At 47.7% G+C, this 18,519-nt stretch overlaps 1 protein-coding gene across 11 annotated transcripts in view; it reads left to right on the top strand.

Moving 5' to 3' along the window:
* RAP1GAP2 (RAP1 GTPase activating protein 2) overlaps positions 1-18,519 on the top strand; it is a 192,570-nt gene that overhangs the window by 143,393 nt on the left and 30,658 nt on the right. For all 11 annotated transcript variants that reach the window (XM_028707778.2, XM_028707783.2, XM_028707780.2 and 8 more), the window contains 7 exons: positions 4,788-4,823; positions 6,237-6,281; positions 10,412-10,444; positions 11,970-12,179; positions 13,146-13,249; positions 16,253-16,331; positions 17,643-17,696. In XM_028707778.2, the coding sequence (XP_028563611.2) occupies positions 4,788-4,823; positions 6,237-6,281; positions 10,412-10,444; positions 11,970-12,179; positions 13,146-13,249; positions 16,253-16,331; positions 17,643-17,696 (561 nt within the window). The remainder of the gene's footprint in view (positions 1-4,787; positions 4,824-6,236; positions 6,282-10,411; positions 10,445-11,969; positions 12,180-13,145; positions 13,250-16,252; positions 16,332-17,642; positions 17,697-18,519) is intronic.

Here is an 18,519-nt window from a genome sequence, read left to right as displayed (position 1 = left end):
CGTTCATTCCACACTTCTGAGGAATCAGTCCTCCACCATGACAGCACCTCTGGAACTCCTTGCCTATTGATATTATGCAGGCACCTCTGCTGTACAGTTTTCTAAGCCTTCTAAGAACCCCCCCCCCATTTAAGCAGCCTATCCATATATGCAAATCTGACATGTATTTTGAGATGCAATTCAATTTTATAATGTATATTTTAAAATGGCTGACTTGATTTTGAAATCCGATAATATTGTGTGATTTTTAACGTTTGTTGTTGTTTCCTGTCCTTTGCCAGGAGGTCTTGGTGTGGGTTACAATGATATAAGGGTCAGAATGAAACAATGAAAACAAATTACTGTCACCAGAATACAGTGGTACCTCGGGTTACATACACTTCAGGTTACATACGCTTCAGGTTACAGACTCTGCTAACCCAGAAATATTACCTCGGGTTAAGAACTTTGCTTCAGGATGAGAACAGAAATCGCGCAGCGGCAGTGCAGCGGCAGCAGGAGGCCCATTAGCTAAAGTGGTGCTTCAGGTTAAGAACAGTTTCAGGTTAAGAACGGACCTCCAGAACGAATTAAGTTCTTAACCCGAGGTACCACTGTAGTGATAAAATACGAAGAGCAAGAAATCTTGATGCAATTGGACATGAGACCACATCAAGATTGCTTTATTTATTACAATGTTTAATATCAAGGTTGCTTTATTGCAGTGTTTAACATCACGATTACTTTATTGCAGTGTGGTTTATCAGGGTCCATGCAAGCATCAGCACTGAAGACGGGAAAACATGCAAAAGGCACTGAAATTTTAGGAAGGACCCTGACAAACCAGACCATGAATTAGTGTTTTAAAGCCTTCCAAGCTGGTGGCCATCACTGCCTGCTGTGGCGGTGAGTTCCATAGTTGAATTATGCGCTGCGTGAAGAAGTACTTTCCATTATCTGGCTTAAAGGAGTAAAGGAACTTAGATCTCTCCTGTGAGCAAACAAAGGTTTGATTAAAAGATGTCAGGAGGGCGGAGATGAGGAAAGACAAGACAGACTTCTCTTTGGTACTCTGTACCATCTTTGGAAAGAAAAGCCGTGTTTGTTTATTAGGAGTGTCCCAATATTTGACAAGGACTCCCAGAGCAGCTGGATAGGCTCTTTATTTTGTTTTTTTAAAGGAGGGCAGCTTCCTGAGAAAATAAACCTGCAATTGAATTACCGGGCTGTTACTAGACGAGGGAGATGACCTTGCAAATGACTGGAAAATTCAAAAAGCGATACAATAATCGAGTTTGGTTGGGCGAGCTCTGCTGGAACCTTGCCACTAATTAACTTAATGGTCTGCATCTGCCTTTGCTCTGGCTTTTATTTTCCAGCCTGATTGTCACTTTGCTTTACGTTATCGGGCACAATTTTTGGGGGCTGCCACACCCCTCATTCGCTTCCTGAGCTTGCCTTTCCTTTGCCGGTGCAGGAGTCTTAGTGCTAAGGTGAGCTTCATCCCCATCTCTGTGCAACCTCATGGAATTGTAGAGTTGGAAGGGGCCATTGGGGCGCAGTCATCTTATCCAACCCCCTGCAATTCAGGAATCTTTTGACCAACATGGGGCTTGACCCCACAACCCTGAGGTTAAGAGTCTCGTGCTCTACCGGTTGAGCTGCCCCAGGGCATTGAGCCCAAGCTGCTGCTGAACAAGAAAGGAGTCTTCCTCCCACCAGGCCAGCGCTGTCTATTTGAGATGCTGTTGGACTCCAGCTCTCTTCAGCACTACTCAGCAGAGCCAGTGGTCAAGCATGATGAGTGTTGAGCTTCTGCAACAGAGTCTCCACCACTGGCAGCGGTTCTCCAAAGCCTCAAGCACAGGTGTACTCCAATCCCATCACCTGTGACCACCTAGTGAAGATGCCAGTGCTGAATCTGAAGCCTTGGGAAAATGGCGTCTATCAGGTCATCTAGCCTAGTATCCTCTACTCTGACAGTGGCTCTCCAGGATTTCAGGTCATGGAAGGCTGGTGGTGAAGCTCTGGAGCAAGTCAGCAGTAAACCACACCATGCATGTTGGAGTTATCTCTTTATTAGCCAGAACAGACTAGTGTTAGGCCCAGTGAGCACAGGAACTCATCCCTGGTAGGTCTTGACCAATGGATCAGTTGCCAAGAATTATGGTCCCTGCCTCCCCGCAGCTGTCTATGTGTCCTCTAGGGTTCCCCCCCCAAGCAATCAGGCACCTGCATGCCTGTCTTTGTTCTTCCTGCTTCCTGCTTCTTCTGGTTCTGGGAGACCAGGGAGGAGGGGAGCTAGGGTTAGGGTTAGCTGCTCACTAAGTCCCATTACCCCTTCAGCTTCCAACACCTCATCTTCCCAGTCTTCTCCCTCTTACCATTCACCATTGTCCCACCACCACTCCCCGGGCTCTGAGCTTTCTTCCCTTGGTGGTTCCTCTGCTGGTTCTTACCACCATCCATCTGCATTGAACCGGTCCATGACTTCTGGCCTGTGGGCTTTATTCAGCCCACAAGTCCTCTCCATTTGACTTGTGAGAGCATGTTTTGCCAAGGCACACCTACTTGCCCTATGTGATTTCAGCTGTGGTGCAAATAAAACAACCTAACATGGTCAAAGGTGGCTTTGCAGTTACCACCAGTCAACTGATCAGCGCTACCTGCAAAGATCCACTGCGAAAGCTACCTGCCCAGTTCCGTTGCAAGCCCTGACAAACAGCTGGTTGCAAATTGCAAAGCCCAGGCAATTCAAAGCGCCATGTCAGCTGCTGTCATGGTGATGTCAGGTAACTGGCAGCTGGGTAGCCCTGCCCACCTATCAAACCTGGCTTGTGCGGGGACATGGGTGGAAGGTAATGACCTGGCCCACCAGGTGGATCCACCTCCCCACTTCTGTCCTACACAGAAGAGCAGAGCAATGGGAGGAACGGAAAGAAGAGGAGCATTGTTTCATCACAGGGGGAGGGGAGTTCTGGGCGGGGAGGAGCCAATGGCAGCTGGAGTCAGGCAGGCTGACACCTCACTTGGCAGCAGGTGGATGGAGTTAGCTATGGATCAAGGCCTTTCCAGGGACGGAGGGGCTGCATGGCAGTTGTCTACAACCAAGCCTACCTAAGTTCTAAGACCTGGCTCTTCACAGTCTCATGTTTTTTGTACAGTAGGCGGACCAAGTGCTTCCTCAGTTTTTCCAGGAGGGTGAGGCGCAGGCTCTTACCATAGACTGGGGAGGATGTCGATTGCAATGGAGGTTCCCTCTTGGCTCCTCCTCTGACGCCTGGGCCCTGCCTCCATTGCCCCAGCCCTACTGCAACCCTGGACATTACATTGCAATTAAACGAATGCCCCAGACGTAGGGTTATTCCACAGCTGAGTGCGTTGGGGGAGAGAGGGTAACTGCTTCCCAAAATGCCGGGGAATATTTTGGTATAACACTTCAAACCAATATAATCCTACAAAGAAACAAAGGAGCTGACATTTTCTGAGAAAAAAAGGTCTTCTAAGAACATTTGGCTCAGCTATAATTTTATATAACCCTTCTGACTCTGTTTTTTCACGGCGACTTTTATTATATTTCATTGGGTTGTGTTTTTTAAAACTTCAGTTCCTTTTAAATTGCTTTATTGCTGGCTTTTATTGCTGGCTACTTCCTTCTATATACACCTTTTTTTTTTTAAAAAAAATGCATTTTACCGTTTTGAAAACTGTCTGGACCTCTAATGAAGAAAAGCGGGTGTCAATATGTTATATCAATAAGGGTTTCCTCGCCATCCAGTGTTTTGAGCTCATCCTGCGTTGACGGAAACAAAAAAGGGGTTTTTCAAACAGGGGCAAGTTCTCACAGAGTCATCAAGATATAAGCTGAGGTGAACCAGCAGAATGAAGTGGGGATTTCTGGGTTTATAGTAGTGGCTGACATTTTACACTAGAGCATCATAAGAACATGAGAAGAGCTCTCCTGGATGAGGCCATCAGCCACCTAGTCATAGAATCACAGGGTTTGACGGTACTCCAAGGGTCATCTAGTCCAACCCCCTGCAATGCAGGAATCCAGCGCTCTGTTCTCACAGTGGCTAACCAGATGCACCAATGGGAACCCTGCAAGAGGGACACAAGTGCAACTGCATTCTCTCCACCTGCAGTTCCCAGCAGATGGTGTTCAGAGGCGTTGCCCCCTCCAGCGGATTTTGGTTTGCAATCAATGAACGATGGAGAATCAATATAAAAACCTAGACTTTTCTGTGCATGTCTATTTACTTGTTAGGCCCCCCACGAACACGTTCTCTGGGCATCATGCGTTGCAGTTAAAAGCCTAAGAATAATGTCTGTAAAAATCCAGCATAAATCTTAGAACCTGGTGTAAAGCCCAAATACAAAAAATGCACACTAAAATGCAAGAGAAAACTCAGGCGCTAAACACTACCACCAAATACAGTAACTAAAGCCACTGGCCAGAGGGATTTAAGCAAGAAGGCTTAAGTCTTAGGCTGGTGTCAGGCGAGCTTCCCTGGCGGAGTATTCAATAGCTAGGGGGCCACCACAGAAGAAGCCCTGTCCCTCAAGGCACTCTGAGCTTCAGACTGAGGAAACTCAGAGATCTGCCTCTGTGGATGACCTTAAGTTTCAGGTAATTCCAGGGAGAGGAGATCTTCCTTCTGGCATCAAGGTCCCAAGCAATTTAGGGCTTCATTATTCAAATCTCTCCGAATTGGAAGCAGTGAGTGCAATAAACGATCTGATTGCAGTTGTCATAAGGTGTTGACTTTTAGCTTCACTCCTTTCTTTCTTTTCTTTGTCTCCCCCAGTCTGCAGAGTTCTTTGAAATGCTGGAAAAAATGCAGGTATGTGGCATGTCAGTTCTGCCCAGAACTTGTTCCTCTTTGCAACTGTGCATGCGTGTTTTCAACGTAATTGTGGCAGGCTACTTTGGAGCAGGGTGTGGGTGCAAAAGGCCTTCAAAGATGTTTGCGATCTTTGGTGACTGGGAACTATGTCTCACGTTTCTGAAAACACGTGTGCAGTGGCTGATCTGATAGAGAAGAAGTGGCAGAGGATTGCATCCTGTCTTTCTTCAGCTTGCAAATAAATGCCTTGCCAATAAATCAGGCTGCAAGAAATGGAAGCAGCGACCCAGCGGAATCACCAAATGGGAGTTATGCTACCCCAGGGGCTCTCAACCTTTATAGGTCTATGGGCATATTTTTATTTTTGAATGAGGGCTGTGGGCACTCTACCCCCTAGAGCAGCGGTTCTCAACCTGTGGGTCCCCAGATGTTGTTGGACTACAACTCCCATCATCCCTGAGCTCTGGCCTTGCTAGCTAGGGGTGATGGGAGTTGTGGTCCGACAACATCTGGGGACCCACAGGTTGAGAAAGGCTGCCCTAGAGCCTTTTCTCTCTCTTGCCCCCAGATCTGCACACACACACCCCCAGGAGAGAGAGAGGGAGGGAGGGAGGGAAGGAGAGAGGGAGGGAGGGAGGGAGGGAAGGAGAGAGGGAGGGAGGGAGGGAGGGAAGGAGAGAGGGAGGGAGGGAGGGAGGGAGAAAGTGCATATACATAGACTCCACTTTTCTAAGACATGGTCTCCAAAAGTGCTCCTGGGGAGGAAGACTGGTGAAATGATGGTCATCCTTGCCAACTTGAAGTAGATATATGGCTGTCCTCAGTGACCAGTGGAAACAGCCATAATTTTGAACGAAAGCTGCATCACAGCATCCCATTGTTCCCCCGGGGGCCATTTGCAATGAGGATGCAGCTGCTGTTTGTTACAGCTCTGCCACTGCCCCACATCCCAATATCGAAAGTGGGGAATGGGGCTGAGAAATGTCTGTGGGCCCTATGACAGTGGTGGCTGGTGCCCACTGGTGACTCGTGGGGCAGAAGGCAGGGAGCCCACCAGCAGGTGGGATGAGAGCCAATGGCAGCCAATGGCAGGCAGAGTCAACTCATTCTAGAGTTGTCTCCATCCTCCTCCTCTCTTCTGAGTTATCTCAGGGCAAAGCCGAGACTAAGGTGGAGGAAGTTGACAGGCAGGGCCACCACCTTCTGGGCTGATTGTAAGTAAGAAGACAGGGAAGTGGGGCTGGCTGAGGGGAGACTGAGCTTGGTGAGCCAATGTCCCATTTGACCAAATAAACTAGACTAGTAAGAAGTTCTGTGTTGCAAATTTTAACCAGGAACATGCACCCAAGACCTCTGGCATGTATCCCAAAGTAACTAAACAAACTGCATGTCATGTTTTTCTACAAACAGGGGCCAAAATTAGAGGAACAGAGAAGTGGAAGCCAGAAAAATAAGGTCAGTTTCAGGACAAGGTCCAAACATGGGTCTCCTTTTCAATGTCTAGGAACAGATTATATCTTTGCTCGGATAAGGTGGTTCATAATGTAATGCGCTTCTGAATTCTCCTCAGTTCCTCCACAGGCTGAAATCCAACAGGCAGATCCTAGCCCAGGGGTCAGCAAACTTGTGGGGAGCTGGACTATATTTTTTTTTTTGGGGGGGGGAAATGAATGAATTCCTATTCCCCACAAATAACCCAGAGATGCATTTTAAATAAAAGCAAACATTCTACTCATGTATAAACATGCTGATTCCCGGACAGTTCGCGGGCCAGATATAGAAGGCGATTGGGCCGGATCCAGCCCCCAGGCCTTGGTTTGCCTACGCATGTCCTAGCCCCACTGTGGGCCACTTCAATGGGTAGGTGGTGCTGCCCACCTATTGATCACCTGACATCACCATGACGTCAGGTGTCCCATTTTTCCTTTGTAGCATGGCTTTGGGTCAAGCTGTGCTGTAAAGGTGGATCCAAGCTGATCCAAGCAGGATTTGAACACACGGTGCTTTGGCGTGCTGTCTTCCTTGACTGGTGCTGCGTTTTGGTGAGGATCAATGGTGCTATGGAGTTCCTGATTGGGGATTTCATAGCACAGTCGATTCCAACCGTCTCCCCAGTCAATCAGCTGATCAGCAGTGGCAGCAAGCCGCCCTTGTCAAGGAACAACCAGGAGCCCACTTTAAGGCTTGCTGGCAGCCATGTCCCCAGCTGCCCAAATATGGCATCCAAAGTGTGGCAGGTGGGCGTGCTTCTGGGGAAACAGCACCAGGGGCCAAAATTATATCTGTGCTGGGTCTAATTAGACCCATGGACCAGAGGTTCCTCACCCCTGCTATTCACACCTAGGAAGAGGCCTCATGTTTATTCATTGAGACTTACTTCTGAGCAGTAGACACAAACAGTTTTCTTGGGCCAAGTAAACACTAGAGAGCAAATTCATTTTATAACATTGTATAATTTATAATAGCAAACACACTGCATTTTAAAAGAAATCCATATTGATTCAAACATAAATTTGATAACATTCAGTTACATAAACTTTAATATAAGCAATAGCTCTTATTTTGCTTTTTTGCGTCTATATAGTTTATTTACAAATAGGAAACAGAAAAACCCAACTGCACACTCGCTTTCCAAAAGCAAAAACTCCCACAGCATTCAAGGGGTCTGACTAGCCCATTCAATTCCAGCTAGAAACTCTCAGCTCCCTAAGTGCTTAAAAGACTTGTTGGGTCAGAACAAGTGTTCATGTGGATGGTGCCAGGGGGCTGAAACTGGGGGTTGTGGCAGCAGGGACTTGCTTGCCTTTACTCCCAGCTTTCAGGCTGGATGGCTTAATTGGCCTGATATTTTCGATGTGCTGCAGCACCAACCAATGTAGCTGTTGAGAGAGAGTATTGGGCTCATTGCCCCAACCAGACCAGGTGACCCAAGGAACCAGTTAGGGGCTGGCTGGCTCTATGGCACACGTACCATGCACAGGGTGTGAGTGGTCCTCCTTACTGGGCATATAAGGGATCTTCACTGGCTGCCTGTTATGCACTGAGTCAGTTTTAAGGTCCTGCTACTTACATAGGTAAAGGTAAAGGTACCCCTGCCCATACGGGCCAGTCTTGCCAGACTCTGGGGTTGTGCGCCCATCTCACTCAAGAGGCCGGGGGCCAGCGCTGTCCGGAGACACTTCCGGGTCACATGGCCAGCGTGACATCGCTGCTCTGGCAAGCCAGCGCAGCACACACGGAAACGCCGTTTACCTTCCCGCCAGTAAGCGGTCCCTATTTATCTACTTGCACCCGGGGGTGCTTTCGAACTGCTAGGTTGGCAGGTGCTGGGACCGAGCAACTGGAGCGCACCCCGCCACGGGGATTCGAACCGCCGACCTTTCGATTGGCAAGCCCTAGGCGCTGAGGCTTTTACCCACAGCGCCACCCGCGTCCCTACTTACATATAAAACCCTAAACCACTCTGGGCCAAATCATCTGAAAAGCTAACTTCCCCTCCACTGTCCACTAAGCACATTAAGATCAGCAAGCGGAACGAAGCTAGTTTTGCCATGGCTTGATGTGCATTGATTTGAGATGACGCAGCTTTGTTCCCTTGTGGTACCCGTAGTGCAGGAAGTCCTTCCGGCTTAAATACGAGCATCCCCAATCAGTATTGGCATCCCGCCAACTCTTGAAGATGCCCCTGTTTAGGGTGAGCATCTTGATCCAACTTTTAATTGCTCTTTAACTGCCTTGTTAGTTGGTTTTATTTTGTTTATATAAAAAAATGGGATTGTTTTATTGAACATTTAAATATGTGTGGTTTTAATGATTTGATTCAATTGTTTTATGGTGCATTTTATTAATGAATGTATTGTATAAGTGGTGTCAAGCTTGTAATCATTCTGGCATGTAAGGAGTATATGCGTAAACAAATGACAGGCTAACTGCTGTTCCAGGCTTGGTTTCTCAGTCTGAGCAACGCCTGAATATCTTGTTCCTTCTGCATTTGACAGAGTCCAAATGCAAACTTACAGCAAAATATGTCTCTGCCCGTATGTCTATGTTCATATCAGTAGCCAAAGTGTGTCACCTGTGTGTGAGAGAGAGACTTATTGCCGTCAAGGAGCACCGGTGATCTTTTGTAAGATCCTCAGCCATCCATTAGTTTTTTCCTCAGTAATCCAGATGCTCAAAGTCAGAACAAAAGTGATGGCGCCGGCAGAAGGATTTGAGTATTATTGAAAACCGAGGCTCTGATTAAAAATGCAGGGATCAACCCTATGGGGAGGGAGAGCCCTTAATCCTGTTTTTCACCCGCCCTCTTCCTGTGCTGAGCCTGTAAGAAATATGATGCTGGAGAGCTCACGCTGATAAACAACATGGATACAATAGTTCTTGCTCGCATTCAGCCGCCAGGAAAATTTTCGAAGAAAAGGACCCTGGATGAATTTATGACCAGTCCTTCAAAATACACACACCCCACAAACACCTTTAAGAATGTAAGAAGAGCCTGCTGGATTTTGCCAGTGGCCCATCTAGTCCAGCATCTATTTCTCACAGCAGCCAACCAGATGCCTATTATGGGAAGCCGGCAAGCAAAACATGAGAGTGTTAGTTCTCTACAGCTTGTGATCCCCAGCAACTGATGTTCAGAAGTCTTTGACCATGGAGAATGGACACAACCATTACCACCTTATTGTCCTATGCATTTGAGTAATCCTCTTATAAAAGCCACCCAAGTTGGTGGCCATCACTGCCTCTTGTGGGAGCAAATTCCATACTTTATGCTTTGCCTGAATTGTTGTTTTTGTTTAGTCGTTTTGTCGTGTCCGACACTTCATGACCCCATGGACCAGAGCACGCCAGGCACTCCTGTCTTCCACTGCCTCCCGCAGTTTGGTCAAACTCATGCTGGAAGCTTCGAGAACACTGTCCAACCATCTCGTCCTCTGTCATCCCCTTCTCCTTGTGCCTTCCATCTTTCCCAGTGTCAGGGTCTTTTCCAGAGAGTCTTCTCTTCTCATGAGGTGGCCCAAGTACTGGAGCCTCAGCTTCACGATCTGTCCTTCCAGTGAGCACTCAGGGCTGATTTCCTTAAGAATGGATAGGTTTGATCTTCTTGCAGTCCATGGGACTCTCAAGAGTCTCCTCCAGCACCATAATTCAAAAGCATCAATTCTTCGGCGATCAGCCTTCTTTATGGTCCAGCTCTCACTTCCATACATCACTACTGGGAAAACCATAGCTTTAACTATATGGACCTTTGTCGGCAAGGTGATGTCTCTGCTTTTTAAGATGCTGTCTAGGTTTGCCATTGCTTTTCTCCCAAGAAGCAGGTGTCTTTTAATTTCGTGACTGCTGTCACCATCTGCAGTGATCATGGAGCCCAAGAAATAAGGACTTCCTTTTCTCTGTACTCCAACGTTCAGCTTCGGATGATCATGAAGTCTAATGTTCTCAAAAAGGGAGAGGAAAAACTAGTCTCTGTCCAATTTCTTTGTGCCACACATGAACCATTGTCTATATCCCATGCCCAAATATTTCTCCCATTGCAAATTGTGTTAGAATTAATGGCCGCCTTTCCTTTGGATGTTTTTCAGGAGGACTACATCCCGTATCCCAGCATTGATGAAGTGAGTATCGCCAGACCTGCTAGTCCATGCATGTTTCTGTGTGAATGTGCATCTTGCACACGTACTCACTATAAAAGGCCAATCAGCTGTGATTCCTGAATTGCAGGGGTTTGGGCTAGTTCTGTGATTCTATGGGGTGGGTGTTCACAAGCATTGCCTTGGCTGACCATGCTTCATCAGGGAAATTCAGTGTGGGCCAATGCTAGTGCAATTGCTCTACAAAGAGTCAGCAATCCACACACCCCTGCAACTCACTGAGTTAGGGACTTCCCCTGCATGCAAAGACAGGCAGATTGAGTGGATGAGACCAACGTTAGGTCCAGTGACCACAAAGGTGGTTTCTGCATGTGCTGCCGAGGTACATCAGGGGCAGGTGGGGTTTGTCAACCTGGGATGGTATAAAAATAATAATATTATAATAATAATTTATTATTTATATCCTGCCCACCTGGCTGGGTTTCCCCAGCCACTCTGGGCGGCTCCCAATAGAATATTAAAAACATGATAAAATTTAAAACACGATAAAATATCAAACATTAACAGCTTCCCTAAACAGGACTGCCTTCAGATGTTTTCTAAAAGCCAGGTAGTTGTTTATTTTGTTGACATCTGATTGGAGGGCATTCCACAGGGCGGGCGCCACTACTGAGAAGGCCCTCTGCCTGGTTCCCTGTAACCTCACTTCTAGCAGGGAGGGAACCTCCAGAAGGCCCTCGGAGCTGGACCTCAGTGTCCAGGCTGAACGATGGAGGTGGAGATGCTCCTTCAGGTACACAGGGCCAAGGCTATTTAGGGTTTTAAAGGTCAGCACCAACACTTTGAATTGTGCTCGGAAACATACTGGGTATCCAATCTAAGAGAAGGAAAACTGCTCCTAAACCTCTGTTGCCTTGCAGGATATCTTGCAGGGAGAAGGAAAGGATAAGGAACAAACCCTACACAAACCCAGAGTGGACTTTCTAAGTTGGCTGGATGGCACCTTGCATGCCTCCTTCCAGCAACTCTGGCCACCAAGCTGGTGCCAAACGTATTGCTCTGCTTTCCTTTGGATCACATCAGCACGGCTGAGCTGGGCAGGGTGTGTGTGTGTCCCCTTGTCATCTGGGCAGCCCAGGACCAGCGAGGCTGAGCTGGACGGCAGGAGGCGGGTGTCCTTGTCATCTGGGCAGCCCAGGACCTCCATGCACTCTGCCCAGGCTTGCTCCCCAGAGAGATCACCGTTGTTGCTGTTAATGCAGCAAAAACAACATGGGAGGCAGCCATTACAAGTTACTGGTCTCTGCAGCAACAGCAGGTGCTGTGATTCTCCAGTGGTTTGCCCTTCCCTCCACTGACTCTCAAGACAGATGAATGCCAACATGCCTCTGCAGTGGAGGCAGAACATAGCCATCATGGCTAGTAGCTGTTGAGAGCATTATCCTCCATGAATTTGTCTAATCCTCTTCTCTAATCCTCCAAAGTTGTCAATCATCGTGGCTTGAAGTTGGTCAGCTCTGCCTCTGAAGCCTGCTTAATCTTTCCCCAGATTGTAGAAAAAGGCGGCCCCTATCCTGTCATCATCCTGCCGCAGTTTGGGGGCTACTGGATCGAAGACCCCGAGAACGTCAGCACACCCACCTCATCGGAGAGCAGCATCTGCGAAGAGGACGAGGAGCAGCTGAGCCCCAGTGCTTATGGCTACAAGCTGGAGTGCAAAGGAGAAGCCAGAGCATACAGGAAACACTTCTTGGGAAAGGTCAGTGGGGAATTGTGAGCATGGACTTAAGACCCCTTGGGCCGCCAGAGGTTTTTAAAGAAAGAGAGAAATCACTACTGATGAGTATTGATCATGAATAAGTTTGGTAATAAAAATGGATTGAAGTTTAATTGTTAGCTGTTAATTAATTAACAATGACCACACTTTGGCTCGTGATGGCCATGCATAGCCAGCAAAATGCATGTGATGGAGGAGGATGAGGGCATTTGAAGGAGGGTCCATGCATTCGAGTGGGGTGGGGTGGGGTGGGGCTATATCGCCTTCAGTGCAATCTTCACCTGCTGCCAGAGGTGGGTTGGGGCCAGTGGGAAAGTGGGTGGAGCAAAGAATGCAGATTTTTCACTCATTGTCCAATTGCACAGTAGGGTAGTGTATGGTAGGCTAGGCACTGCACGCGCTCACAGACACACCTCTGTTCTCCATCCATGCAAGGAAAAGGCAATTTTGGAGCTCAAGGACCCATTCCAGCCAGGCAAACACATTGTGGGTGTGAAGCCGGACCAGTGAGAGATGTCCAGAGGGCCAGTTAGAGAGGGCTTGGCAGGCCTGAGGTTTCCCACCCATTGTGACCTCTTTGGAAGTGCAATACAGGGAGAGGGGAAATGGAGGTATGTTCTGAGTGTTGATTTTCCCCCATCACAATTTTGCATGAGTGCTGGTCATCTATTACACTGCCCTCAGAGTTGTTGATATAGCTCCTGTAGCTTATAGTGGCAAGTGGTGTGGATCAAATATTGAGACCTATGAGTGAAGTGTAAATAATTGCTTTTTGGTTTCCCAGAGGATGGCAAGTTTGTGAGATGTTCTTAAGATAGCAATGAGTCAGCCGTGATTCCTTCTAGGCGTCAAGACCCAACTCTGAGGGAACAGTCGGGGCGAGATCAAAACCCTTGCTTTCCCCTGGGCTTCTTCCTCACACTGTTAACACTTCCCTTCTATTTTTAGGATCATTTAAATTTTTACTGCACAGCTAGCAGCCTGGGAAATTTGATCCTTTCTATTAAATGCGAAGAGGCAGACGGAATTGAATACCTAAGAATTATACTCAGGTACAGTAAGCGGAAAAGGGGTCAGTGTCTCAAGCAAACCAATTTCCAAAATTTTGTTTCATGAACTCCTCGAGTCATTTCTGCTACATCTCATATGCTAATGGCAAACATACATCCCTGTTCCTTTCGTTAATTCAACATCGGGCTCTTACACACTTCTACTTGTCCCATGTCTTTAGTGGCGTTGTGGTCTAGACCACTGAGCCTCTTGGGCTTGCTGATCAGAAGGTTGGCGGTTCGAATCCCCACGATGGGGTGAGCTCCCGTTCCCCAGTCCCAGCTCCTGCCAACCTAGCAGTTCGAAAGCACACCATTGCAATTAGATAAATAGGTACCGCTGTGGTGAGAGGGTAAACAATGTCTCTGTGTGCTTTGGCTTCCATCACAGTGTTCCATTGCAACAGAAGTGGTTTAGTCCTACTGGCCACATGACCCGGAAAGCTGTCTTTGGACAAACGCTGGCTCCCTCGGCCTGAAAGTGAGACAAGCACCACAACCCCATAGTCGCCTTTGACTGGACTTAACTGTCCAGGGTTCCTTTACCTTTACCTTTAGTGCTGAATCGGAGAAAACATGAATTCCATGGAAAACCCAGCTGATGTTTGCTCCAATCTAAGAGTGCGTTTTTTCCAAAGAAAGCAGTGGAGCAAATGGAAGTCTGAATGATCCCATTGTTCTATATCATCCTGCATACTAATACTAATGTTAAAGGTAAAGGTAAAGGTACCCCTGCCTGTACGGGCCAGTCGTGTCTGACTCTAGGGTTGTGCGCTCATCTCACTTAAGAGGCGGGGAGCCAGCGCTGTCCGCAGACACTTCCGGGTCACGTGGCCAGCGTGACGAAGCTGCTCTGGCGAGCCGGCACCAGCGCAGCACACGGAAACGCCGTTTACCTTCCCGCTATAAAGCGGTACCTATTTATCTACTTAGGGGTGCTTTTGAACTGCTAGTTGGGCAGGAGCTGGGACCGAAAGACGGGAGCTCATCCCGCCGCGGGGATTCGAACCACCGACTATACGATCGGCAAGTCCTAGGCACTGAGGTTTTACCCACAGCGCCACCCGCGTACCAATACTAATGTTAGGGGATAAATTAAGGGCATATCCTTCCTCCCCAAACAGCCCAGTGAGCAGTGAGCATGCTCAGTGGCTTAGGATTGCTGACGGGGAGCCAACATTTTTGGGGGGTTGGAGGGGATGTAATGTATAAGAGGCTGGCTGGAACACTGAAGAGCATCGCTCTGCACCGTCATTTTGCTGCAGGTCCTACTTGTTCTTCCCATACCTTCTATAGTCTTAGTTCCAGGGCAGATTTCCCTGCGGAAAATGAGCAAAGCTTTGTGTGTTGTGGAACTGCCTATTGCCCAAGTATTTGTACAATTCTGGTTCTGCAACCTCAGAATGGAAACTTGTAAGCTAAGAATGGGCAAATCTACCCATTTCACTCTCTTGGGTGTTTTATTTTTTATGCTTCCAGTCTTAAATTCAGTCCTCCACATTTTCACATCCGCTTGCATTTTATGTATATAAAAAAAATCCTCATGAAAATTCATCAGTGAGAATTTCTTCAACTATACACAAAGCAATTTTCCCTAATATAATGCCTTTTAGTATGTTATCTTCACTAATATGTACATTGTTATGCGCACATTAATATCTGTGTGTGCGTTTTTGTGCACCCTATTTTGTTTGGAGAACTCCGCTGCAAAATTCGCATTTTGGTTCACACCTTGTTTCAGAAAGTTCAAAACAGAAAGGTTTTCCTTTAAACTGAAAATGAATCAAATCCCCACCCCTACATCCTGGCCTGTGAATATTCTGGCTGGAGGCTGGGCTCTGTAGGGTCCCAGCTTGATCCAACGTGCCTCTTTTTACATTTTTATTCATTTTTGTGGCCATGTTTGCCCCCACCCCCACTGCCTTTTCTATACTAGAAGAGGCAACCCTAAATGCAACCCAGGAATCTCATGTCAAGGAACAGAAAGGGGGCACAATTACAGATTTTTGTATTCTTGATGAAGTGCAACTGATAAGGTCCTTTCTCATTGGTGGTGCAGGCTCCTCCAGTCCTAATCGCCAACTGCTAATATTGCAAAGGGCTGCTCACTCATTTGAGTTCTCTAAAGCAGTGTTTCCCAACCTTGGGCCTCCAGCTGTTTTTGGACTACAACTCCCATCATCCCTAGCTAGCAAGACCACTGGTCAGGGATGATGGGAATTGTAGTTCAAAAACAGCTGGAGGCCCAAGGTTGGGAAACACTGCTCTAAAGGAGCATATCCTCTAGTTGCTGTTTGTGGACTGATGGACTGAGGAAGAAGAGGATCATTTTAGCTCCCTCAAATATTTTAGTGTGGGGGCCGAAGCCCCCACAGACCCGAGGAATTGGCTCCTAAAGATCCTCGGTTTCCCCCAGCACCAAGATTGCGTGGTCAATCTCCTCTTGAGTCGGGAACCTTTGCTGTGTGAGAGGAAGGAAATGGTGATAACCCAGAAAGCCAGGCTAAGAACCCATGCTGCTATAGATCTCCCTCCCCCGCTGCCGCCACACACTTTGAATTTTGAGTCTGTTCTTTCAAGATTACTTTGGTAATGAACGTCATTTTGCTTGATCTGCAGCCAGCCCCTAGGAAACCAGATGTAAAATAAAATAAAATAAAAATCCCTGCAAGGATATTGGAAAGTATCAATCATATTTAGCACCGTTCCTTCTCAAAACCAAGGAAAACAAACTCCTATTTGACTTATCCTCTTATTTCCTAGGCAAACCCATGAATTTTTAAAAAGATCAGGAGACTAAACAACTGTAACGTTCACTGCCAACAGTCCCCTCCCCCTGCCCAAATGTTCAGTGAGGTTTCATTTCCAGACATCTGGTATAGCTTTGCATTGTGAATTTTGCAGATATTGTGTGTGTTTTACTGTTTTAAGCCCAGAGGTATCTGTACACCATCACAGCTTATTTCCGACTTATGCCCTTTCTCCCTCTCTCTTTGCTTTCCATAGGTCCAAAGCAAAAACGCTGCATGAAAGAATCCCCTTAGCTGGACTTAGCAAACTACCAAGCATCCCACAGATTGCAAAGGTGGGTTGCTTTGAAATGATATTGAGGATGGTGGTGATTATTACTGCCCATCTGACTGGCTTGCCCCAGACACTCTGGGTAGCTTCCTACAGAAAACAAAACAAAACAAAAAACAGAACAAAACAAAACAAAACAAAACAAAACATCAAATTCCCAATATAGTGCTATCTTCAGACGTCAATAATAATAACAATATTTTATAATTTATAATTTATACCCCACCCATCTGGTTGAGTTTCCCCAGCCACTCTGGGCGGCTCCCAATCAAGTGTTAAAAACAATACAGCATTAAATATTAAAAACTTCCCCAAACAGGGTTGCCTTCAGATGTCTTTTAAAAATAGGATAGCTGCTTATTTCCTTGACATCTGATGGGAGGGCGTTCCACAAGGCGGGCGCCATTACCGAAGAAGCCCTCTGTCTGGTTCCCTGTAACCTCACTTCTCACAATGAGGGAACCGCCAGAAGGCCCTCAGCGCTGGATCTCAGTGTCCGGGCTGAAGGATGGGGGTGGAGACGTTCCTTCAGTTATACTGGGCCAAGGCCGTTTAGGGCTTTAAAGGTCAGCACCAAGACTTTGAATTGTGCCCGGAAACGTACTGGGAGCCAATGTAGGTCTTTCAAGACCGGTGTTATGTGGTCTCGACGGCCGCTCCCAGTCACCAGTCTAGCTGCTGCATTCTGGATTAATTTCAGTTTCCTGGTCACCTTCAAAGGTAGCCCCACATAGAGCGCATTGCAGTCGTGTAAGTGAGAGATAACTAGAACATGCACCACTATGGTGAGACAATCTGTGGGCAGGTAGGGTCTCAGCCTGCATACCAGATGGAGCTGATAAACAGCCGCCCTGGACACAGAACTGACCTGCACCTCCATGGACAGCTGTGAGTCCAAAATGACTCCCAGGCTGCGCACCTGGTCCTTCAGGGGCACAGTTACCCCATTCAGGACCAGGGAGTCCCCCACACCTGCCCGCCTCCTGTCCCCCCAAAAAAGTACTTCTGTCTTATCAGGATTCAACTGGGAAGTCGTATAATTATTTGCCTCTTTGACATGTTTCTCGCTTTGACCCCTGATGGGAGGGCATTTCACAGGGAGGGCATATCTACCAAGAGGGCCTTCTGCCTGGTTCCCTGTAACCTCACTTCTCGCCAGAAAGGGCACCATGTTGGAGACCCCTAGCCAATGCACTCTTCCTCCCCTTCAAAACAAAACCCAATGCCTCTTTCAAGTTGCCTTCAACTATCTGAAAGAAACATTTACTCATTGGTGGCCTTTGCTGACAATCACTTCTCTTCCGTATCTGGGCAGGCTTTCTGCGATGATGTGACCGGACTGAAGTTTAACCCTGTGCTCTACCCCAAGGTGAGATGAAGGACGTGCCAAGCAAGGACTCGAGAGGGCCTGTTTCAGAACTGGTGTGCTCAGTGCTTGTGTGTGTGTGAAAATGGGAGTTCAGAAATGTGCGGTCTTCCTGATCATAGGTTTCCACGATCCTTCAGATTGTTGCTAGACTACAACTCCCAGCATCCTTGCTGGCTGGGGCTGATGGGAGTTGGAGTCCAAGAACGTGTCTCAGTGGGGTTCACATTTGCTCCCCATTAATAGGCAAGGATCGCGGGACGCGGGTGGCGCTGTGGGTAAAACCACAGTGCCTAGGACTTGTCGATCGTATGGTCGGCGGTTCGAATCCCCGTGGCGGGGTGAGCTCCCGTCTTTCGGTCCCAGCTCCTGCCCACCTAGCAGTTCGAAAGCACCCTTAAAGTGCAAGTAGATAAATAAGTATCGCTTTATAGCGGGAAGGTAAACGGCGTTCCGTGTGCTGCGCTGGTGCTGGCTCGCCAGAGCAGCGATGTTACACTGGCCACGTGACCCGGAAGTGTCTGTGGACGATGCCGGCTCCCAGCCTCTTAAGTGAGATGGGCGCACAACCCTAGAGTCGGACACGACTGGCCCATACGAGCAGGGGTACCTTTACCTTTACCTTTAATAGGCAGGGAAGTTGTCTGCTAAGGGAGCACTTTGGCCATTTCAAGAGAGCAAATTGTGAGAAACTAGACTGGACTAGAGTGATCCTCCAGGGCTCTCTTGTTTTTAACCATGAGTGGGGGTGGGGGTGGAGATCTTTTTGGCTCCATGGAACAGATTCTGATCAAGATTGGCTTTGAAGACCAAATCTGACAGGTGA

This window comes from Podarcis muralis, chromosome 15, assembly GCF_964188315.1.
Source record: "Podarcis muralis chromosome 15, rPodMur119.hap1.1, whole genome shotgun sequence".
NCBI lineage: Eukaryota > Metazoa > Chordata > Lepidosauria > Squamata > Lacertidae > Podarcis > Podarcis muralis.
This window is presented reverse-complemented; position numbering and strand designations above follow the sequence as displayed.